At 37.5% G+C, this 26,333-nt stretch overlaps 1 protein-coding gene across 5 annotated transcripts in view; it reads left to right on the top strand.

Annotated features, from left to right (window-relative positions):
* LOC140197690 (nuclear factor 1 B-type-like) overlaps positions 1-25,145 on the top strand; it is a 310,541-nt gene extending 285,396 nt beyond the window's left edge. For 4 of the 5 annotated variants that reach the window (XM_072258024.1, XM_072258022.1, XM_072258023.1 and 1 more), the window contains one exon: positions 16,995-25,145. In XM_072258024.1, the coding sequence (XP_072114125.1) occupies positions 16,995-17,124 (130 nt within the window). In that variant the 3' untranslated portion in view covers positions 17,125-25,145. The remainder of the gene's footprint in view (positions 1-16,994) is intronic. The other variant, XM_072258026.1, reaches the window with a different exon arrangement.
* Positions 25,146-26,333: the final 1,188 nt, after the last annotated feature.

The following is a 26,333-nucleotide window of genomic DNA, read 5'->3' as shown; positions in this document are numbered from 1 at the left end:
ATCACACAAGCATCAGGGCTATATGATGTTGGCTTAGCTACAAACAATCACTATGGCCAGATTTCCCTGTAAAGATTATGATGTCCATAGTTCTGCAGTGGGACAACATGCTGCTAAATGACTGGAGAAGAGGTTCCTTCAGAAATACAGCTACAGTACATTACTTCAAATGGAGGTGGCTGACCCTTCTGCTCAAGAACATGTCCAACATTGTCCCATTGCAGTTCCACAGCTCAATTACCTTGTCTGGCCAGCTAACTATCATGTTTCTCCTCAAGTCATTAACATTAATGGAAACATGTTTGGCTGATAATTTTTCTCAGATTACTGTAATAAAGGGTATGGCAAGAGATACTTTTGGGTGAGAAAAACATACATACTTTGCTTATCCATCAGACTCAGCAGATTATTATTTTTAAATTCTTTGCCAAACTTACGTGATGTCCACTTGGAAGCAATTTAATCCATTAATTCATTGTGATTTTTAATACTTATTCACGTAAATTTGTAAACTGATATTCTTGAGAGCTTTCAGCATAACTGTTTTAATTGATTGATGTTTAAAAAGGGAAAGCCAGACTTTCTGCAAAATAATGTGTTGTTTCTTTTTATTCTCTTGATTATAGTCATCTCATAAAGAAAGGTAATATTATACAGGCCTACTTTACACTTCAAGAAGAACATGTTGATTATTCAATTCACATTCAGATTGTAATTATACCATCTGCTCAGATCCGTGAACAGAGCCTTAATTATCAATTAGAAGTAAATCTTGGCAAACAGCGGGCATCATTATAAAGTGGAATGAAGCCTGTTTTATAATTCCTTTATTTTGAAGGAAATATTTCTACTTTTGCATTTAAAAGAAGTTACCAGTGCTTGTATATAAGGTCACACACAAGTAATGCAGCAGTTGGTGCTACTTTGTCACAGCTCCAGACATCCCAGCTTTAATTCTGACCTGTGCTGTCCATGTGGAGTTGGCATGTTCTTTTGGTGACTACTTAGGATTCTCTGGATGCTCCTGCTTCCTCCCACATCCTAGAGATTTGCAGGTTGATATGTTAATGGCTACTGTAAATTGCCCAACTCTGTAGGAAGCTGGTAAAGAGAGTCATGAGAGTGAATAGTGACTGGCAAATAAGAAATATCGCTCATAACGAATATTAAATACTACACCTTTTAGTGTTGTCCAAGGATGTGACAGTAAAGTCTTTTGTTACTATTACATGAATTGATCTTGGGTGCTAATTTCTCTGTTGCTGAACTGCTTGTTGTTTGTCATAAGTATGATCTTGTTCTCTTCTGGGACAATTAGCTTGCTTCTTAGTCACTAAGCTCCACACTGGAGTTTGTTTTTCTCTCCGCACAATTTTCCATTCAGGTTATTTTATAAAAAGCAACATCTCTGCAGAACGCAGCAGAATAATTAGGTAGCTACTTCTGGTTACTGAAGTGGCTCAACAATGTATATAACAATGGTACAGTTGTTTCCAATGAGTACCAGAAGCATTGCCTTTAGATACAATTTTTTAGTGAAGTGGTGGGATAGATTTATAGTATGCAGTGGCTGGATTAAGGAAATTGTAGAGTTACACTGACAAGTCAACAATCATGATTAAGTTCTGTAAGTACTGAGGAACATTGTTGTTATGAAATTATGCTGTTTTCTCTGTTGCTATATTCTTCTGAAGAAAACAGGGTTTCAAAGGGTTTTCCTTCCAATCCTCATTGATCAAATTTAGGTGGAGATCCATCAGGATCTGCCAGTCAATATGTACATAACTGGACAATTCCCAAGCATAGGCCCTACTGGAGCATTGCATTTAGCTGAGCGTGACCTTAGGACAATCCTGCTCTCTGCTAATGGAGTCCAGCAGCTCAGTGCCAACTTCCACAGATGTCTGAGCTCTCAGGCCTGCTGGGCTTGTGCCAAAGACTTTGGCCCCATTACATTGAAAGGGAGGAATCAGCTGTTGGTGTAAAGGTCAACGGAGCATTCAACAATGATGACAGCTCAGACAGCTGCAGGGCTTGGTTAGTGCTGCTGAAGAAACAGTGGTCACAGGGTTGCAGACGGTACTTTCCCCATTACAATAACAACAGAAATTGTTGGGAAAACTTAGCAGGTCATGCAGCATCTGTGGAGAGAAAATCATAACTGATTAACACATGTTTTTTTCTTTCCATAGTAGCTGTCTGGCCTGTTGAGTATTTTCAGCATTTTGTTTTCATCTTCAGATTTACAATGTTTGCATCAACTTATCTGGGACTAATTGATTAAATTTAACTTGGTTGAAATGGATATTATTTAATTTATCTCAGTATTGTACTGAGTTTAGTATAGAAACAAAGTATTGCAACATTTCTGCAGTGGTAAATTGGTATATTATTGACACATGTACAATGGTTAAATCAAATGTTTTTTGCATGCTCTCCATACATATCCTTTCATGCTATCAGTACATTGGTAGGACGGGGGAAAATAAATCAGAATGCAAAATAAAATGTCGCAATTAGAGAAAGTGCGACACAAGTAGGCAATGAGGTTCAAGGCCATATTGAGGTAGGTGGTGAGATTGAAAGTCCATCTTATCCTACCAGGGGACTGTTCAATCTTCTAATAACATGGGATGGAAGTTGCTCTTGAGCCCAATAATATGTGCTTTCAGACTTTGTATGTTCTGCCTGAGAGAAGCAGGGAGAGGAAAGAATGCCCTGGGTGGGTGTGAGCTTTGAATAGTTTGGCTACTTTACTGAGGTAGTAAGAAGTGTGGTCAGAATAAACAGAGGAAATATGTCTGAGTATATTCTAACTGAAAGTCACCAAGCTTACAAATACTTGTCATTATAAGTTCTTTCATGATGGCAAAAAAACTGCTCTGTCTATTGTGTGAGTTGTATAACAGATGAGATAAAAGAGATCTATTGATAGCAGTTACCAGTAACATCTATTAATATAATTACCAATTAATACAATTACCAATAATATCAATACCAATCAGTAACATTGTTGCTAAAAAGCTGGTGGCTTAAGCTTTCATTGGCTGATTTAAGATACATGGTGTGTAACTGGATCTAGCTGTAGATCCTCATTTGTGACTTCCTGTGGGTTAGTATCTAGTCTTTGTGGAATAAATACTGAGTGAACAAAAGCATTCCCTCACTCGGAAGAAAAGGCATAAGAGAAGAGTTACATCATGTTCCTTGCTCTTTACTTCTGGAGTAGCTCCAACAGGATCTTGGTTAGAATAATGAAAGGCAACCTTTACCAATGAATACTCTAGACCAGTGAATAGGGAATCAGTAGGTGCAGGGAAAAGAAATGGAATGGTTTATAATTATTTCAGTTATTAACCATGTGGACATTATTCTTCATCAACAGTTTTATGTGTTTTGGATTACGCCAATTAATATTTTAATAAAGCTATGCTAGAAATAGTCTTAAGTCATCTACCAGTCAAGTATGTTTTTCGGAAAACATTAATCTAATAAAATTTGGAAGTTATTTGTAGTTTTTGTTCAGCTTAGGCCAAGCCATTTTAAGCTGATAGAGAAGTATCTTTAAAAACTCAAGAACGTTGAAGCTTATAGAATGTTATAGATAATTTAACAATCCTTAGGTGCATTTACAGTAATTCCCCTGTTTATTGTCTTGAGGGAAGCTAGCTGCCCCTGCCACAATGTATAAACTATTCATCTGAGCTTTGTGCAGTTTTCAGATCCTTGCAATCTGACCCTTAAGACCTGGGTATTTCAGTTTTATTTAAGCTAAGATTTCTCACTGGGTAGTTAGATGCATAGCATTTTCTGGACCTGAATTCTTACAAAGTGATTTCCTTATCACGCTTGTTTGGATGGTGAATAACGTTCAATCAGAAGAGTGAAAGCTATCAGTATCTGCAGCTTGGATATAGAGAAAACAGCTAATATACTGCATATTGTTTATGCATTATGAATGGGTCATGAATATTTGAGTAGCGGAGATCTTAAATGTTAATGACGTGTGTCTTTAACACTAATATGTACATATTTACATTATGACATAATTTAGGAGCATTATCTAATCAGTTGATCAATTTTATTCTGTTATTTTTTTGGATTTCTCAGTAGATAAGCATAAAAAGTTGCAAACAACATCTTAAGAACCAGTAATTTTGATAGAGTAGCCATTCAAATCATGCATTAACAGAGATATATTAAACAAAACACATCTGCTTTGATGATATGTCTAAATATAAGATTTGTTATGTAACACATAAAGGACATATGAAAAAGATTTCAATAAAAATAATAGAAAATTCTCATAATTTTCTGGGATAACTTTTCCAGTCACTTGGTTCTGTCTTATATCAAAGCCTGAGGTTTGGTTCTGTTCCAGTGTCGAGGCTAGGGGACTAGAAATAACCTTTTAGTTATGGTGTATTGGACATTTAGTCACACACTTCCATCTCATTTATACTGTGTGACATCAGTCTCCACTTCTCAGAAACCACACACTACTTGTTTTTTTGCTCTCTCTGGGAGTTACTGTACAGTTGTGAATGTTATCAATTCTCCAAGAATGATTACGCCTGCTTTTTCTACTTCCCTTGTGCAATACTGAGAAATACACAGAATAGTTTGTTATTCTTGGTGAGAATTTTGAAGTTCCAAATACTTTAAAACATTAGCAATATTGATTTTATGCCGTCATGCAAAGATGAGGAAAATTCACTGTAATTTAATGTTTCAAGTCTTAAGTAAATGTTGGAATTCACCCTTAATAGGTATGTCAAAGAGTTGCAGTGTTTGGCACAAGTGCCCAGTTGCTGGGCCCCAAATAATAGCAAAATTGGAAAAGATAATTACCTTTAAGGATTTGTTCAGCTGTTTTTTATTATAATTCGTGCCTATGCAGTCTATGGTGGTGAATGTCTTTGCATTGTCTATGGAGTCTTTGGTGATGAATTCCTTCTCAGTTTTGAGGGGCTGCTGCATTACTGCTGAGAATCATGGTAAGCCTTGAAGGAGTAGTCTCCATGGCAGCTAGAGTGCCTGTAAAGGAAGCTACCATGGAGATGGAGGAAAATTAAAAGACTGCAGATGCCGGAAACCTGAAATAAAAGCAGAAAATTCTGAAGGCATTCATTTCTGTGGTATTTCTTTCCAAAGATGCTGCCAGTTTTGCTGAGCGTTTTCAGCCTTTTGAGTCTATTTTGCATTTTGCACGTTACTGTGTAGATGGGAGAAATGGGAAAAAAGTATTTGAAGGAAGGGGATAGATCCTCCCCTTTCATTAGTGTAGGTCATGTCCTGAGCTGTCACTTACTCCAAGCCAATACAAGGTTTGCACCCTATGGAGATCACTGCTGTGCATTGGTGTTAGTAGGTATAGTAAGACATAGCAATCATGTGTGAAGAAGTATGAGGGCATTGAAAATTATTTTAGGCAGAGGCAGACAGCCGCACATCAATGTCCCGGTGGGGAGCTCTTTACTTTACATCTCCTTGGGGTTTACTGCTTGTTTTACTGGGAATTATAAAGAAAGGTCACAGTTGCATATTACAGCTCCTGTCGCTAGGACACACTGATGTTGTCATTATGTCAGTCTTGCCAAGGCAAATCGTGCCCAGCAGTGTATGGACCAGTTTCACAACAGGTGGGATTTCAGCAGAAAGTGGTTGCAATTGTGTTGAAAAAACATGGATGAAGTGGCATTAATGTGTGATCTGTGCATAATAATCGGTGCAAATGTTTCCACTTTGAGCGAAAGAGTTTACCTTTCACACCCAGCCGAATGTTTACAGATTTCCACAGGAAACCAATTCCTCCATTGAAGCAGTGGGTTACGAACAGACTAGCCTACATAATCTTTGCCAGAATGTAGCACTTGTTTTCTAGGTGTTGAACCGTGGAATTGTGAAGACTTAAATGTGTCATCTGCTGTGCATAAGTTATTGAAGCTGATTTCAGCCTGTACCGACTTCATAGACTCTTCAAACTACTTCAAAATCTGTACAATTAGACCAGATTAAGTACTTAGCCTTGCTTCTGAAAGCAAATTTACTTATATTTTTGCTGAATGTTTACTGCCTTAAAAATGTGAGACATTCCAGTATAAAAATGAAACGTTTTCATATCCAGCCACAGTTCACCGATGTATAAAGATTGATAATTCATCCTGAATAAGTATTGCAGGGTCACTGTGCTTTGCACATTACGTTTTCATTATTTCATCACAGTAATTTTCTTTATGTGACATTCACTTGCAAATTTAGCATTCAGTATCAAAGCATGAAATCTCGCTGCTCACTGCTAAAGGAAGTTCCCTGTATGTGTTTTTGGTAATTTGCACTACACATTTTACATTTACAGTCACAGGCCTTATCAAGGGCTTTCAGGTGAACCCACTGAGTAGCCGACTGGGAAGAGACAAAACTTCGAATTATTTTTAATTGTTTTGTAGAATATTAAAGAAAAATTAGAACATGCATATAGTATATAATTAATATAGAAGCTGAATGGAAATAATTAGGTATTTAAAAAACAGAGAAAATCTGCAGTTGCTGGAAATCCAAGCAATACACACAAAATGCTGGAGGAACTCAGCAGGCTGAGTAGCATCTGTGGAAAAGAGTACAGTCAATGTCTCTGTGTGTGTTGCTTAACTTTTTAAAAAATATGTTAAATGTTATGGCCAAGAAATATAGCCATTAAACTCAATAACATTATGCAGTAGAATTTTTGTCCAAAATCTGGTTGTCAGGTAGCTTCTGCAAAACTTTCAAAGTACACGCAGAGATACCTAGACAGACAGTATGCATGTGAACCACAGTACTAACTTTTGGATGTTCAAATGACTCACATTGTGAAAGTCACTGCGGGGCATCATAGATGAAGCCAACTTGATAATACATAAAGTGGTTCTGCTTGACCAATTGTAGACTCATTGGTTCACCCTTTAAATACTTAATCCTTGCTGCGTCTCCCCCAGAGGTACTATTTCACACCATCACCCAACCCAATTCTGCCCCCAGTGTGTATTCCACTGTTAGATCTTAACAAAGATCTTTTTCCTAATTTATTACAATTTTCATTCAGTTTCCCACATGACCCTTACCATAAAAATCCACAATTTAAATAATTTACACCTTCACAATGCATTCTCAATAACGAATTCTCATGGAGTATATGCCTAAAACGGGTTTCTTCTTTGAGGTTCTGATTAAGAGAGAATTAAAACCGTTTAGTTACAGAATAGCACTAATGTGGAAGTACAAATTCTACAAGAACCTTGTTAGCAATGGCAGCAATTTTTGAATCTTGAGCATTGACAGTGTGAATGCTAATGTGATTGACTAGTGGCCTTTGGCAAAATCCATTTTCTTTAAGCATCAGCATTAAAATGAGTAATGTAGATCTGGTTGAATTTAAAATTTCTTATTTCAGTAAGGTATAAAATCAACATATTTAGTTCTTTGAAAATGGAAGGATTTATTTGCAAAGAATAGCAAAGCATTTCACATCCAACCACAGCCTAATTTTCCCCAGATGGAGGTGAGAACTGCCAATGTATAGTTGAGGATTCCCAGTAGATTAAAACCTCAGTTATTCAAACCACATTTACAATAATTCTGTTTTAGAAGGGTTATTTTATTGTTGGCCATTGGAGATTATGCAGTATAGACTACTATATACTTACAGTCCTTAGGTTCTTATGTTCAGGATAGCAACCAGGACTTCAAATTATTTCATTTCAAATTTGCAATATATCCTTTTAGACTTTTAGCTTTCTGCAATCTTACATTGAAAGGTCACGATAGAGGGGATGGGGAGAGGATGTTTCTTATGCTAGGGGAATTTAAGACCAGAGGATACAGCCTCAGAATACTTCTGCCATCTCCAACCGGATCCCACCACCAAGTACATCTTCACCCCACCCCTCTTTCCACTTTCCGTAGGGATTGCTTCCTACATGACTCCCTTGTCCACTTACCCTCAGATCTCCCTCCTGGTACTTATACTTGCAAGCAGAACAAGTGCCACACTTGCCCCTATACCTCCTTCTTTACTACCATTTAGGGCCCCAGACAGTCCTTCCAGATGGGGTGACACTTCACCTGTGAGTCTGTTGGGGTCACTTACTGCATCTGGCCTCCTGTATGTTGGTGACATAGATTGCGAGACTGCTTCATTGAGCACCTGCACTCCATCTGCCAGAAAAGGCGGGACAGCCGGTAGCCACCCAATTTAATTCTACTTCCCATTCCCATTCTGACATGTCAGTCCATAACCTCCTCTACTGCTACAATGAAGCCACATTCAGGTTGGAGGAGCACCATCTTATATTCCATCTGTGTAGCCTCCAACCTGATGGCATGAACATCGATTTCCCAAACTTCCAGTAATTACACCCCCCACCTTTACCATTTCCCATTCCCATTTGCCTCTCTCACCTTTTCTCCTTACCTACCCATCACCTCCCTCTGGTGTTCCTCCCCCTTCCCTTCCTTCTATGGCCTTCAGTCCTCGCCTATCAGATTCCCCTTTATTGCTTTCACCAATTGATTTCCCAGCTCTTTACTTTACCCCTTCCCCTTCCCGGTTTCACCTATCATTACTACCTTGTACTTAGTCCTCATCTCCCCCACCTTCTTACTCTGCCCTTATCTTTTTTCTTCAGTCCTGATGAAGGGTCTTGGCCTGAAACATCAACTGTTTACTCTTTTACATAGATATCGCCTGGCCTGCTCAGTTCCTCTAGCGTTTTATGCGTGTTTCTCAGAATTGAGTGACATCTTTTTAATACAGAGATGAGGAGGAATTTCTTTAACCGGACAGCAGTGAATCTGTGAATTCGGTGCCAAAGGCAGCTGTAAAGGCCAAGTCACTGGGTATATTTAAATTAAAGGATGAATGATTCATAATTGGTCACAGCATGAAGGGTTACGAGGAGAAGACAGGATTTGGGGGCAGATTAGGAACGTGGATCAGCAATGATGAAATGGTGGAGCAGACTCAATGGGCCAAATGGCCTAATTCTGCTCCTGTAGCTGATGGCGCTATCCATATCTTATTCATTATGAAATTACTTTGTACTTTCCTGTTTATAAATACCAGCAAGTATGTGTATATTCTCTATATGAAATCTAAAATGAATCTGAAGAATCTTCTATCTATTTCTAATAACCTGTGAATAAGTCAGAATTGACTCTTCTATCCAGAACAAAACAGGAAAACTAACATGGATAACAAAATGGACAAAGTCCTTCCAATGACAATTTGGTCAAGGCATCCAATTCTTTTTCAATTTTGGATCTTTATATTTAAATAATGCATGCATTTTCATGACCAATTACTGGTTTTAGCAGTAGCTCCCTATAGTCTGGGATATGTTAATCAAAAAAAAAATGTCGTTTTAAAGACTTCGAATCCATGTAGACTTGCCACAGCTGACTGTTCTTCAGTGTCCATTTTCCTTATATTGTTATAGAATCAGAGAATTGTATTCCAAATAGAATTTTTATGTGTTCCTTTGTAGTCAGTTTCAGTCCAAATTTAAGCTTGATGAGTAACATTTAATAATTTATAAGGACACTAATTGTATAATATTATCAAATATCTTTTAAAGATGTCAATCTTTTGTGCCACCTCAAAAAATACCACTGCATTGAAATATGACCCTGCTGCATTTAAATCAATATTGATTATTTACTCTAGACTCAGTACACTTCTGACATACTATAAATGACTATACACTCTTCACAATGGATATTACAGTAATCATGCAATTGGATTACATTCTTTTCAATACCGGGGTGAGAATATGTTCCAATATTACTATCTTTCTTGTGAATTATTACTATCTATCACTACTGTGGTGTCCTAAGGATCAGTTTCCTAACTTGTGAAATGTTCCAAAGACCACCAACTGACCCTTGATTATTTATTGTCAATGACTTGGAAGAGAAAGAGGCAGAATGTAATATGCTTATGACACAAAAATTTAGGAAGGAATGTAGTGACGCCTATGGTGTGTTTGTCTACTGGCTGTAGGTAGGTTGAGATATGTGGACAAAAAACTTGGCCAATTAAGCTCAATGTGGGAAAGAGTGAAGTCATGCTCCTTGGTAGGAGGAATCAAAAGGCTCCTTCCAGAAAACACAAATGAGCAATCTTGATGCTATTGTGCAAAAAGCATGCAAGTGAAGCATGGAATTAAGAAGGCAAATGACATATTGGCCTTTTTTGCTAGAGTTGTAGTTTGAAAATAGAGAATCATTAATATCTAAGTAGTTTTGGTGAGTACGTTTTGATTCACTGATTTTAAAAAATGATATTCTTTCACTGAAAGTAATTCAAAGGGGATTTAGAGGGCTAATTTCTGGTACAAGAGGTTTATCATATTTCAAAAAGCTGTAAAAATAAGGCATATACCCTATGGTACTCAGCAGAAAAGTAGATGATCTTATCGAAACAGCTAAAATCTGCCGAGTAGATGTTGAAATGTTTGCACTAGAGGGAAGCAAGTGAGAGAACAAAGTAATAATTTATGAGTGAGGTGCACAGCAATTTCTTCTTGGGGTAGTGAATGTAGGAATTCTGTACACTGGTAGGATGTGGAGACAAAGTCACTGGAAGTATTTGAAAAGGATGTTGTTTGAGTGGTTAGGGAATTGAAGATTATTTGGAAATGGATCAGAAGACAATAGGCCTGGGACAAATCAGCCATGAACCTGATGCATGGCAGGACAGGCTTGTTGGGCTGAGTGGCCTTCTCCTGCTCTGATTTTGTTATATGTATGAATTTGCTTGAGAGTACCAAAGTTTATCTTATCTGATTCATGTTTCCAGAAGACACATTTCCGTTGAGTTTCCCCAAACGTATGTTTTATGATCTCAATATATTTTATGGAATCTGAGCCAAACTGATTGGATCTAGTATTTGTTCAAAGTCTACTTAATGAATGCCAATAACAATTATTTTCTCCAAAATCATTATCTGTTAATAATCTTCTATAATATTTATGGCCCACTTATCCTTCAAAGTAGCAGTTTGATGTTTAGCACCGTTAATTTTTAATGTAGCTAAAATATTTTTGGATTTTGCTTAGTGTTGTGCTTATCAATTTTAATCATTTTAATTGCTCCACATTACAAAATTGCTTTCCTTTTTTTTCTGAGGAACTCTATACTGCAGCAGAATCAAGTACAAACCTCATAAAGGATTTGAAATAGTTTTGATCCATCTTAGCAAACAATGCCTTGGTGCATTTCTTTAACATTCCAGTGCCTGTTGCTTTAACTAAAGTTATTCCCAAGAAGATAAAGTCGCTGATAAAATAATAGCCTCCCCTGAAAGCCTGGGTTTAATTACAAAGATTGCATAACATTGTTTGAAATACTAAAGGTTCCACGCAAACAGATTTTGAGGAATATATTCTTTTATGTATCCCAAAATAAAAGAGCAAAATCATGATTTTTTATTTTGTAAGTATGCTGCAATTTGATAAATATTCAATCAATCTCATAACAATCAATATTTTGTGCTTTGCACACCTTTGCCTTAACTTTTCTTCAAAAATGTATGTAAAGTCTATATGCACAAGCAGCATCCATTGTCAGGGTTGAACCCAGGACTTTGGGGGTGTAAGGCAGTACCTCGCCAAGAAACTCCACAATGTCTCAGTCACTAAGCAGTTGCACATCTATTCTCATTATTACTTAAGCCTGTACTAATTTCTGTCAAATTATTCCATTATTTAGCTGTTAAAGGTGGCCTCTCAAAAGCCCTGTGAATAATCCCAGCCATCCATATATTCCTATATATATGAAATCTTCTGTGCCTTGTTAGCTCTGCCTCATCCAATCCCTGACTCTGCCAACCCATCTGCAAAATCAGGTTCACCAAATACCTCCAAATGTTCTATGCAAGGGTGAGAATGGTGTATGTCTGAATAAGTACACTCTAAGAGGACTCTGCCAATATTCAGCAATTTAATTGTTTTGGGTGTGGCTCTTTTTGGTTAAATTGGATGTTTAAAAACTAGCTAGGTGTTAGCAGAGATAATCACTTTGTAAAGTACATTTGCCATTTTTCCTAGGAGCTTTACACTACTTCAGCCAAGAGTTAGACAGAGGCTTAGTGTAGACTTACATTGCTATCTATCATCAGAAATCACTTCACGATTGCATCAAATGCACGCTCCACTTTTTCTTTAGTACCTTATTATTCCATCTGTTTCTTGTCGTGTTACTTATTAAACAAGAGCTACTTTTTCTTTTGCACCTCTTTATTTGTTTGAAAAATTCACCATCGTTTATTTCTCATCTGGTTCTATATTTATTTGTTCTTTCATTGGAATGCTGATGTTGCTGGCAAAGCCGTGCTTATTGCTCATCCTTAATTGTCCTTGAACAGAGTGGCTTACTGGGCCATTTCAGAAGGCAGTTAAAAGTCAACTATTTACTGATCTCTGCTATATCTAAAGCTTATTCTACTAGAATGAACACAGCTATAATTAGATTTCAAAAAGCACTTGAATAAAAACAAACTGCAGATAGTTGAAGTATGAAAGACAAGTAAAAATAGCCAAAAATAATCTACAAGTCAGACAGAGCCAAGGGCCTTACATCAGAGCTGAAACATCGGCTCTGTTTCTTTCTTTGCAGATGCTGCCTGACATGTTGAATATCTCTAGTATTTCCTGTTCTAAAATAACTCCATTGATTCAAAAGACTGAAGTTATTGGAGGTCTTGACGAATCCTGTAAATTTCCTTCTGCTTGTTCTGTCTGTGCTGCTGAGGATATCTTCCACCTTGTTAGTGAATTATGACACACTTTGAAATCTACCAAGCATATTTAATTGAGCAAAAATGAATTGATCAGTGTGCATGTTATGCCATATAAAGAACCTACTGCAGTCAAAACTGGAATGCAGCAAAAAAATTTTCAGTGAAAACAATTAGATGTGCTGAAAGTATGCAGTCTATGAAGTCTGAGCTAATAAAGTTAATAATAATAGCGAGGGTTATTGAAAATGGACTGGAGAGTTTAAAAAGCCAATGAGGAGGAATAAAAGGCGATTTTATAAATGCCCAGCAGACAATATTAAAAGACAGGATAAGAACTTGTACAGTATATAAAATATTAGACAATAATAAATTGCTTTGGAGGTTAGTTGAACCAGGCCTCTAGCACAAATTAGCTATCATTCTGCTCAATATTCAGAAACATTAAAAATCTACTCAACTAAAATACTATTAAAATGTATAATTTAAGAAGTAAAATTAAAACAGTTTTGTTAATTAATGCATTTTAAAGTATTTAATTAAATTTAAAAGAAAATTATGTTTAACATATTCATGTCTGTCAACCATTTCTTGCTGCAAGTAGGCATATTTCCCTTTGTAACTGATGAAAAGGAACAGAGAGTTTGCACTTCATGCTGGATTCCACGGGGTATCCAACAGCGGAGTGCAGACAGAATGCTATCACTAAGCGCTTCCAGTGTCTTCTGCTTAGCAGGCCCATCTATCAGAACACTGATACGAAGGAAGTTACATGTTAGAAATTGCACAAGGAATCACAGGATATTTCCTCTGGAAATTTTGAACCAGTTTTAATTTAGAAAGGAATACAGAACACTTTCCTCAAAACATGGTGGCATAATAAGAGCCTTGGCAAACATTAAAGAGAAACTTGAAATAAGAATATAAATAAGACATGCGAGGCTCTGCAAATGCTCAGTTGAGCCACACACACAAGATGCTGAAGGAACTCAGCAGCATCTGTAAAGGGAAATAAAGAGTCACTGTTTCGTGCTGAGATCCTTCATCAGGACTGGATAGGAAGGGGGGTGGGAATAAGGGGCCAGCTTGTGCTCCTCCCCCTCCCCCTACCCTCATATTCTTATTCTGGCTTTTGCCTCTTGTGTTCCAGTCCTGATGAAGGGCCTCCGCCTGAAAAGTTGACCGTTTATATTCCTGCTTAGATGCTGCCTGACCTGCAGAGTTACTCCATCATTCTGAGTGTGTTGCTAAGAAGACATGGGTTAGCTGAATTTGCAAGACCAAGACCATGCAATCTAATGTAGGAGGGCATGTGATTATGTGGGTGGCTATAAGGGACATGAGTATACATACAGCAGAATGATATTGCAGGAAATGCCTGAGCAAGGAGTCATTAGGTTGAAATAAATAATTCAGAGAAAATATGATTGCAAGTGACTTAAATCATGTCAAAGACTAATATTATTTAAAATTACATTGTAAGGAACATATGAGAAAAATGATAAAAGTGATAACAGATAGGAAAGTATAAAAACATTTTGTTTTCCCAGGGCAGTGGAAGAAATTGAAATTACCAGCAGTCGCTTTCTCCTATAACTGTTAAACATAATGTCAAGTTCAAGTGTGATGTTATCTCAACTATATACATGTATACCACCGAACAAAACAACGTTCTTCCAGACCAAGGTGCACAACTCAGTGCATATAACTCACACACACAACGTATAGTCATAGTCATAGTCATACTTTATTGATCCCGGGGGAAATTGGTGACTTATTTATGAAAAATAAATTAACAAATAATAAGGTGCATTTATGCACAAGTTAAAAAATAAACAGTATAATGACACTGACACTTCATTTGTAGTGGGACCTGGGTGGTGGCAGGAAGTTCTGTAGGCTCATGGTCTGGAGAAAGAAGCTGTTTCCCATACAAACAGTCCTCCTCCTGATAGCAGAGGGTCAGAAAAATTGTTGGATGGTTGAGAGGAATCATTGGCAATGCTGAGGGCCCTCCATACAAAGTGATCTTGGTAATATCTTGTACGGGTGGAAGGGAGAGCCCAACGATCCTCTCAGACGTCCTCACTATCCTTTGTACAGTTTTGCCATCAGATGCCTTGTATTTTCCATACCAGATGGTGATACAGCTGATCAAGAAAATCTTAATGGTGCTCCCGTAAACTTGGTTAGAATTGGGGGCGGGGCACGGTGGGGGGAGGCCTCACTCACCTGAGTGTCCTCAGGAAATAAAGACTCTGATCTACTTTCTTGACTCTGGCGGACCATTATGTGCAACCCGAAAAAATTGGTGCTCCTAACTCTGTCCATTGAGGACCCATGTATGTGCAGTGAGGAATATTAATCCTGCACCTTCCTAAAGTCCACCATCATCTCTTTAGTCTTGTCCACATTGAGACTCAAGATTGTACTCGCACCATTCTAATAGCCACCCTAACTCAACCCTAATGCGCCGTCATTGTTGATGAGGCCAGTCACTGTTGTGTCATCTGCAAATATGATGATTTGTGGAAATGGATCTAGCAGTACAATAAAGCATCAGTAGCGTGAACTGCAGCAGTCCTGAGCGAAGCTGGTACTCAGTGTGATGAAGGTAGAGATGCCGCTGCCAACACAAACCTGAGTGTTTGTACACATATACAAGCACAATATCTGCCTTTAACGGCACCACCATCTAAAAGCAGTAAAAATTTAAACTCCTGTGCACCCCCTGTATATTCCTATCAGATTACTGCTTGCAGTTTTCTTCCGTATATTCTACTACTGATCTGAAATTGGACTCGCAAGGTATGTCAGAGAGCGAAGAAATTGTTATGCAGAAGAACTTAAATTCTAAGCAGATTTTGACTGAAACAAAGGAAGTTGTGGAATAAAGATATTTTAAATTGTAAAGGTTTTCTATGATCTCCATCTAAGAAGATTATTGCCTTCAGTGTGAATCACTGACAAGAGGTTATTTATTTCATATCATTGCTCGGGAGTGAAGGAAGAGGAACAGAAAATCTTTATGGAAAGAGAGTACAGAGAACTAATTTATAGTACTACACTACCCTATTTAAGGAGGAATTGAAAAAAAAATTAATTAACTGATGATTACCACTCTTGAAAGAGAGCAAGCCAGGAGTTTGGTACTAAATTTAGTGATCTAGCAAAGGGCTGACAGAGGCATAATGGATTGATTACACTTTTTTTTGAAAGCCTGTTATGATTCCACAAATAAGGTTTTCAAAACTGCCAGTAGTAATTTATTTTTATATACTTTTCAAAATAGATGCTGCACAATTTTAGTTGTTTATTATGTCTCATTATGGTAGTTTTCAGAGCATAATCACTTCCTTTGGCGGCAGCTGCCCCAAGTATTTAAAGTAATTTTTATATAGTTGGTTGAATCCCCTTGTAGCCAAGCTCTTCTTTATTGAATTAAGGACAGGAAACGGTGGGAATGTTCCATCATTGGGCATCATCTGTGGAAAAAGAACTGGAGTTAATGTTTCACATCTACTGTATAATTTCTCATTGGAATTGAGTTCTATTGAAGTGTTTGAGTCCAAGTGAAGACCGGTGTAAAACTCTGATAATCTATAACTTCCAGGATTCTGGTGCTGCATACTAGCAGATTTTCTGAACTATTCGATGTAATTGCTAATAAATCCTAAGCACACTTTAATTTCGCTCTTTTTTTTACATGTAAACAGTATTAGAATTAATTTCCTAGTGAATGCCATAATTTAAAGAGAACAGAAAATATAGAAGTACTATGAACCTCTGTCAGACTCCAAACCCACTCATATTGATGACCCCTAGTTTTCTGGAGACCAACCCCTTCCTCTGACCACACATCTGTCCACAGTCTGGGCACTGACCATGAGGTCTAGTGACTCTGGGTGAGAGGCACTCTGGACCTCATGCTCACATATTGGAAATACCATACCAAACCATCAGAATTTCCAAACACCTGGATGCCAGATTATCAGAGTTTTGTGTAGCATAGAACTGGTTAATGCTGAAATTAGTAATTTTTGTTTTCATGGAAACTAATTTTAGGTTTATTAATTGAGTTTTTAAAATGGTTGCATAAGCATTAATTGTACTACTTGGTAATTCTTATATCTATAGTCCTGAATTAAGTTATATTTAATTATGTCTTCTTTCTCTCTCTCTCCCCCCGTCTCTCTCTCTCTCTCTCTCTCTCTCTAGTCCTGGTACCTGGGCTAGTTTGGTCCCATTCCAAGTGTCAAATGGGGCTACCATCCTGCCAACCAATGTACAGAATTACAGTTTAAACTTTATCAGTGAACCCTTCCTCCAAGCAGAAACGACAAACTGAGGACAACAAGGATCAAGCGGCATCTCTGGATTGTATAGAAAAGTCTTCAGAAACACAGACAAGTGATTGCTGCACTCACAATCACCAATTTCTTGCAAGCTTAAAATCTGCATAAATGGTATTTCATCTGTGATACTAAGAAGGTGATTTTAGTATTTGATGGTGAGGTGACAGATTATGTCTAAGTGACCGGCCTTTATTGAACAATGAATCCACTAGGGGACAATTGTTTAATTTCCAGATCTGATAAACATTATACACTTATTAGCTTTTAGATGTTTGAGAGTTTGCATGTTTAGCCAATTAGTGGGGTTCAGGTATCTTTTTTTTCACTCAGTCCAAGAGTAGTTAAACTACAGCCCAGTCCTCCTGGTTGATGAGATTTGACTTTGTAAGGTAAAGGCTGGATGAGGAATGTACATGTAATTTTGTGTTTTCTACAAAATTGTTGTCTGAGGGGACAAAAAGCCCATAAAGCACACAATTAGTCTATGCACACTATGCTACTGCAGAAAACAAAACAAAAAAAAATACATCCAGTTTTACTGGATTTACATTTGATGATTGGCTCCACAAGTTATTCTTGTCACTGAACCCTCTTTTCCTTTTACTTTTAATGCTTAGTATACAGATCTGAACAGAACAAATTTGATGCAAGACTGCATTTGGAAAAGCACCATAATGTAGTTTGAAGCTGTAATTGTCCCTCAAAGTATCAGATGCATTACAAGTATCTGAATGCAAGAATGAAGCTCACTGATATTTTTATGTTTCCCCTAAAATGTCAGTAATTCTTTAAAAGAACACTTAAGAGGCAAGTGCAATTTAACATATCTGATTAAGGGGATTAATAAAAGTCCTTATGCCCTAGGACTCTAAATTGAGGGGATGCAATATATAACCTTTAAATAATTCTGAACAGTTCTTATCGTCCCCTTCGAATGTGCATTAATTAAGGAAAGAATAGAATGAAATATGGACACATCCTGCTGCGACATGCTTGCTTAGGAAAGCAATTGAATGGAATTGAAAATTCTGCACTTGATTCCTTGTTCTCCAATACCTCTGTGGAAGTAAAAAAAAAATGTAATATATATGTATCAGGTGTGTCAGGAAAAAAAAGCATGGCATTAGCAGTTTCCAAGGACACAGATGCCAAGGTGAATTGGTGTCTCACGGAGGGTGTTGGTGAAGAGCACCACAGTTTACAATGGCAACAGGATGCAGCCGCTAATATTTTCCGCACTCTACCGTGTAAACGCTGTTTTTAATCACAGGGTGCTGAGTATTGCATGGTGCTTTTCTTTAGCCTTGCTATCTGCCTGATAGTGCTAGTGGCAGGACACCAGTGTGTGCATGGCAAGTCAATTTTGCCTCTTCTGTTTCTCTGTAACTCTAATGGATCTATCCTTGATTTGCACGAAGTTATATAGTCCACATTACGTGCCTTGCCTTTAAAATAAAACAGTGACATCACTGCACACGTTTGCTGCATATATTATAGCTCATCCTATAAAATTTACCATTTGTATGAAAAAAAGTTATTTTGTACTCCAGAGGACAGTGTGACATCACTAATTGTCAATATTCAAATACTTTGACTTTGTTATCTCATTTATAAAGCATATCATGGCTGTGTATAGTTGGTGCTTAAAATTTTTAATCAGCCAGTAATATTTTTCAGTATTTTTGGCAAGTTTTTTCTATTAATCTTTCATGTTTTTCATCTATCAATTACTTGTTTGGGAATTTTTGAACTTGTAAGAATTATGCAATACCAAGTTTTGTCTATATAGGTAAAGCTTTTAGCTATATTGATTATCACATTAGTATGCAGATTAGGTGATGTAAGCTTTTTTTTTCCATTTTAATTGACCAAAGTGGTGCTGCTTTCTATGCAGTATGATAGGTCCTTAAAAGATGGTCAGGGGAGGATGCTTTGGGGAGGGGGGATTTTTAAGGAGAGCTCTACAGCACAGCTGTGATACAATGCCATTTGGAAGACAGAGGCTGCAAAGTAACTGTTCTGTCTACTGTGACAAGCTTTCAACTTGGTTCTTCTATTGACTTTCCACCTGGGGTGCAAGATGAACTCATTGAATTTTTAAAAAAGTATATTAAAAAAGTTGTCATTTTCACTGGAGACAGGCTTGACTTGAGCTTCAATATCAATTAGGAGCTGCGATTTTCTCTTGTGAAAAATTTACTTTGGCAGAGATCTATCACTGCTGGCCTCCAATTCTAGCAGCAAATCTATAGGTCTTAAATCTTCTGTCCAATGTCCAACACTGATGACTCAACTGAGCTTTTTATTCTTTAGAGGTGACTTAATCTATTCAGTCTCGAACCAGTGTAGCTGTTGATTTAGAGGTGAAATGATATTCATTTCATTTCTCTAATGTTCTGCTCAAAAATGTTTTTTTTTCATTCAAATAGCACTTAATATTTTAGCTTCCCAAGGAGATTTCTATTTTATCAATGATATCAATTCCTCATTGTTAAGTATCAATGCAGCCTAAAGCCAAATCATTTGGAATAGCAAAAATCTCAAATCAAGATATAAACAATACAATTCCAAATATAATTTTAAACAAAGCTGATTTTAATTGACCCAACAGATCAGCAGTGGAAAATTATTTGAGCAAGTCTCTTTATTGCTTAACTGTAATGACAGATCTTAAGTTTCACAAGGAAACTTGAGAACACAATTTTTTTTTAAATGTTGTCCCCGATTCTGAGCATTTACTGACACTTCATCAGGCAACTTGTTGGAGACTGGGCAGAACATGACAGAGTGAACAATCTGTTGTTAGGTAACAAAAATTAATTTATTCAGAAAACAAAATTGATTGAAAGAATAGTGGAAAGAAAAAAATCGGCAACAATTCCTTATAAAAGCAGGGTTATTTCTCCAAAATATTGCAGTGAGTAGAGGATAGTTTTCTATAAATTATGTGCCTAAAATCAGTCTCAGTAACCTACACAGTAAGGGCTCTAGGCTTGATTGACAGGAGAATTACCCAATCATTTCTGCTCTAACTGGCTATGACATTTATATGATGTGTAGCCTAAGGTGTATGCCGAAGAGCTTTTCTCTTCATGCGAAAAGGGAGAAAATGAAAGGGAGGTTCTTGAGAATCAACTTTATAATATTAGAGGGCTTTGCAACTCAAGTCAAGTCTCTGTTCTCCTCCTTCACCAGGATGCCAATTCTGACAAACTGAAGCCACCCCGTTCTATGTGCACTGTTTCTGCCTTTTGCTAAAGTGCTTTGCAGCCTTGGCCATTTCCCCAGTGTGTTGTAAAAGTTAAGGCAAAATAGATTGGGAAAAAAATTAACAGCAAAGGAGACTTGTATTGAAAAAAATCTGGCAAAAACAAATATCAATAGCAATAGCTGTGGGAGCATGATTCAAGCACGGCATCTCAGTGAATAAGTGTTAGTAGATTTGTTATGGTTGTGTAATGTGAGGGGAAACAAAGAGGGGTCTTGAAAATGAACCACCTGCCTTGCAGACTGTAATTTGTACACTGTATAGTTTTGTTAAGAACATTTTAAAGTAATTACCCTTTTTTGTAATGCTAACATTTTTTTAAATGAGTTAATTGGGGGAAGAAATGATTACACTGGCTTTTGAAAGACCAGTTTATTATGCCATTTTTAAGAGAAAAAAATCCTGTCTGGAAACTGGACTTGAGTTAAAACTCTCCAGTTACCTAATTTATATATTACAAAAAAGACTGTCCATATGCTGAACTTGTGTAATCCTATGCTTAAAAAGTGTAGGTTCCTAATTTTTAATCCAGTTTTAAATGGAGAAAAGTTATATTTTATGAAGGTTATTTTGTTGTATTTAGTGTTGAAAAGGTTGGTTTGCAGAAACATTTCATAATGTCGGAAGGAATACTGTTTTTATTAGTGTGTATGGCCTACAGTAAAAGTTTGTGTGAGTTTAAATGTTGGTATTTATGATTAGAGAGAAAGTGCACAAGGGGTTTGACAACAAATCCAGTACTGGCAACCCACCCAATGAATGAACCCAGAGAAGATTCCTGATTGATCTTGTACAGTGTGGAAACAAGAGTACTCAGGGAACTACCTGGGGCCTCTTGGTTATGGCACTGGTAAGGATTTTGTTTTTGTTGCACACCACTGCATTGCACTTGCACCATGCAGAAATGTCAGAAAGATATCCCATATACAGTGTACAGTATTCTGTTTTTGAAAGGACAATGCAATGTTGCTGGCGGTTAGGTCCCAAGATGATACCAGACATGGTTTACTTGTTCCCGTTAAAGTCTGCTGCTGATAATAACCAGCTGCATGCTTTGTGAGACTTCTCCCAATTTGATGGCAAAATTTATTCTTGCTTATCTTTAATGTGTAGCACATGCAAGTTCAGAAGGAAATAAAAATTGTAAGAAAACGGTTTAAGAAAGGGTGCTGATTAACTCTTTCATATTTGCACTTTTTAAAACTAATTCTCTACATGCCTTTCAAACAGAAAATTGCTCTTTAGCGTTTTATTTTCTTTTTTATTTGAATTTTATACTTCCTGAGCGTGCAGTTGGCAGCTGAACAGACTTCACTGGAATATGCAGCAGGATAGCTAACATCAGTGGTTTTAACTGAATAAGATTAAGTCTGGACCATTGATGTTGCCTTGTTTAAACCTGCATTTGCACCAGTTCCTTCTCAGGGGGCAGTGTTGTGGGAGGGTGGGTGGTGGGTTTGGCGCAGATGCCACAGCAGCAACTTATTGTACTGTTCCATCTCACAGTGCTTTTGCCACTTTGTTAGTAGTTAAAGGGGACATGTTGGAAATGGTCAATTTTCACCTTTTTGTTGCAGCTTTTTTTTTCTTACAGGAGGTATTTAATAGCAAAAAAAGATTTAAAAAAACTTTCTCTAGGTATGAGTCTCTGGAAATATCTGTATTTTAAGAATTTACTGTATGTTTAAATTTGTAAAAAATGGTCTCAGTATCAGTGGCAACTTCTCACCTCACCCGAAAGATGCCTAACCACTCTGAAAAAATCTATGTTCTCAATCCAACCATCCGTGAGTTTGAGTCATTTGACCTCCTTTCCATTACAGACATTATGCGATTTTTATTTCTCTTGATAATGAACAATTCCAATGAATCTTCTGCCAATTTAATGGAAATGACTGGATTATGATTCCAGATGCAAAATAAAATAGCAATAATGGTCTCCATTATAAAATAGTGGCCACTTACATTTGGCAGCATAAGCTGGTCTGGCATTTTGCTTTCAGACCATGGTATTATCCACTTATAATTAAAAGTAACATTGCTGAACAGGTTGAGCAAATCAGGCACCACACACAGAGAAGGGAAAGACGACGACGTTTTGGACATAATCCTTTGTCAGGCTTACTGGAAAACAGAGTGAGGGGAAGGCTTATACTGGAAATGAACTGTTATTAGCGTTCTGGGAAAGGCTTATATCAAAAACAGTCTCTTGTCAGAGTGTCAAAATTCTGATGATCATCTCAGTGTTTCAGCATTTGCTACTTTTGTTTCAGATGTCCACCACCTACATGTATAGAAACATAGAAAACCTACAGCACAATACAGGCCCTTCGGCCCACAAAGTTGTGCCAAATATGTCCCTACCTTAGAAATTACTAGGCTTACCTAAGCCCTCTATTTTCCTAAGCTCTATGTACCGATCCAAAAGTCTCTTAAAAGACCCTATTGTATCCGCCTGCACCACCGTTGCTGGCAGCCCATTCCATGCACTCACCACTCTCTGAGTAAAAAACTTACCCTTGACACCTCCTCTGTACCTACTCCCCAGCACCTTAAACCTGTGTCTTCCTGTGGCGATCATTTCAGCCCTGGGAAAAAGCCTCTGACTATCCACATGATCAATGCCTCTCATCATCTATCAGGTCACCTCTTATCCTCTGTTGCTCCAAGGAGAAAAGGCTGAGTTCACTCAACCTATTCTCATAAGGCATGCTCCCCAATCCAGGCAACATCCTTGTAAATCTCCTCTGCACCCTTTCTATGGCTTCCACATCCTTCCTGTAGTGAGGTGACCAGAACTGAGCACAGTACTCCAAGTGGGGTCTGACCAGGATCTTATATAGCTGCAACATTACCTCTCGGCTCCTAAATTCAATTCCATGATTGATGAAGGCCAATACACCGTACGCCTTCTTAACCACAGAGTCAACCTGCGTAGCTGTTTTGAGCATCCTATGGACTCAGACCCCAAGATCCCTCTGATCCTGCACACTGCCTATATTTTGCCATCATATTTGACCTACCAAAATGAACCACTTCACACTTATCTGGATTGAACTCCATAGACTGAGTTTTTTTATGCAGGCTCATTAATTCCTAAATTAAGCTTGCACATTGATGATCTACTGCTAATATGGAACCATTCTTAAATAGGACAGTGTGGTTGTACTAAGTTTGCCTTCTTGAAATGATAGGAATACAAATGTACTCAGTAAAGAACACATTGTTGAGTGACAGGTACGTGATTTTAAGAAGTTTTAAACTCGCAGATAGTTATCTTGTTAGGTATACAGTGCTATCAAGTGGGAACTTCTAGTTTCACTAAGAGCATGTGTAAATAAAACACACATATTTGATAGTTAGATAGACCACAACATGACTCTGTAATCTTTTCTCTTCCAAGGTAGTTAGCTAAACAGCATATCTCAGCATCCCTTCTTCATTCTAGAGCCAAAGGGATGACTAGTCAGAACTAGTAGAAACAATATTCCACAATATTTCAAACTAGCAGATACAAAATATTTCTCGTGTTGCCTGCCTGACTGGACTGAAAAGTTCAATGCTGTAGGATCTGTCCCATCTGTTCCAACAAAGCTCGATATTTCTCAGAAATGACAAGAGGTTGCAAAGCCTTTATATTTAAGAGGCAGCAGTAAAGTCCACTGACACTGAAACCACTTTCATCACAGAACTGTTGTGTTTCTAAATAAATAGCATGATGCATTTTTATTATCAAAACTGTGCTGCAGGGACTGATGTGTATTATCAACTGAAGGAACTTTGTTATAACCTTGGTCACTACAGTAATGTATGTTCCTTTTATGGAGACCTTGGGATATTAAATTGAATTATGTTAATGCAAAATGAGGATTTGAATCAAAAATAATACCAGCATATGTTTACCAAAAATGTCAAACAAGCAGTGCCTGTTTAATCTTGCAGTCTCTGTTGAGTTCAGTTGTAAATCAATTCATTCAGACAACTTGTTTTCTGCAAAAATGATCCAACTTGCAGAACGTAAGGGTAAATCCTGCCTAGCTGTCAGCTTCCAAGAGCTTGTTTACCTGCTCCATATTCACAAAGGTAGTTACACATATATATATATTGCATTGATGTGTGTAACAGCCCAAATACCATTTAAGTCTTGACACTGCGCATTGTACAGATATTCTTTTCGTTGCGAGTGTGGCTCCTAGTCAATCTGCAGATGGTAATTCTGAGAGGAAGGGAAGGGAGCCCACTTGTAAACCTTTTGAGATCTTTCTCTTGAGAACAACTTTTGTAGGACTGTGTGTTTCCATAGATACATGATGCTACGTTTAGTCCAGTAGTAGGTAACAAGTAGTCAGTAAGTGCTTGCTAGCCACGCACCAGGGTTGTTCCATTTTGAAACTTGTGATGCTTTAGTCCCATACACACTACTATAGTTGCCAAAAGGAGCAAAAGGAAAAGGTAACTGAATTGGCCATGGACAGTAAAGTACTCTTGTTCTCCATGTCTGGATCCAGGTGTCTGAGATGGTTTAAAGGCATTGAGAACTGTCCAGACTGTTCCCTTACAGAGTCTAAATCTTCACAAGTTTTAAACTGGTGTAAATTCAGCTTGACTTATGTGATTGTAACTGTTATATCCAGCCTATACTGCTAGCAGCTGCTCATACTGCAGTCAATTACTGGAAGTGGATATGTTCCCTATGCAAATAAAGAAAAAAAAACAACTTAAAAATAAAAATGAGCTATGCTACAACCACTGGTGTTCTGTCTCTTTGTTCATTCCTGAGGAGGTAAATGATACAGTTTCAATAGAATTTCAAGTTTGGCCTTGACTGATTCAAGTACTAAGGTTTCAAAGCTTAAAACCCATATTAGACACAAAAAAAACAGAAGCAGCATTGAAATTTGAACTTCTTGCTGAATTTTTTTTTAAACTGGATTGCCCTGTGAATTATATAGGTTGTTCTCTATTCTCTGTTACTGTTATTTACAGGTACTTAAAATTACTATGCTTTTACTTGCCTTAGCTAACGCAAAGACATTTTTTCTTGCCTAACACACACAAAACTAATGGAACTCAGCAGGCCAGGCAGCATCTATAGGGGGAAATGGACTGTCGATATTTCAGCTCCAAACCTATTAGTCCAGATGAAGAGGCTTGACCTGAAATGTCGACTGTCTATTTCCCTCCAATGATGTTGTCTGATCAGTAGTGTTCCTCCAGTTTTTCATAGGTTGCTCCAGATTGCACCCTCTACCGTCTCAGAGTAGGGAATTCACCACATTTGGAGCCCTCTGCAGGGTACCTAGTAGTAATAAAAAGAAAATAATTTTTTTCAACCAATTACAATGTTGAGCCCCTGCTAAATTCTTTCCTTATTTATTGACTTTTCTAACTCATTTCCAACCACCCTCTCTCATTCTACGACCATTGCCCTGTGCTTGCTGACCTTCCCTGGCTCCAGTTAATAGCATCTTGATCTTAAAATCATCTTTGCTATTTTTAAATCTTCATATTGATCTTATACCATTCCAGCTCTACGGCCATTCTCAGATCCATATATTTGTTAAGTGTGCTCTTCCAATTCTGGACCCTCTGGTCATTCCTAACTGTAGCTGAACAGTACAACACAAGAACAGGCCCTTTAACACACAAAGTTATGCTGAACTAATTGTGCCAACCTAATGGCACTTAATCCCTTCTGCTTGTGCGTGGCCCATATCATTTCATTCTCTGTATTTTCATTTGCCCACCTAAGAGCCTCTTAAACACCTCTCTTACATCCACCTGCACCACCAACATGGCAGCACATTCCAGCCACCCACCACTACATGTAAAATAAATCATCCTGCACAAATCCTTTTAACTTACTTTCCCCCATCTTAAATGCATGCCTTCTAGCTTTAGACATTTCAACCCTGGGAAAAGATGTTTAATCTA

Source organism: Mobula birostris, chromosome 5 (genome assembly GCF_030028105.1).
Source record: "Mobula birostris isolate sMobBir1 chromosome 5, sMobBir1.hap1, whole genome shotgun sequence".
Taxonomy (NCBI): domain Eukaryota; kingdom Metazoa; phylum Chordata; class Chondrichthyes; order Myliobatiformes; family Myliobatidae; genus Mobula; species Mobula birostris.
This window is presented reverse-complemented; position numbering and strand designations above follow the sequence as displayed.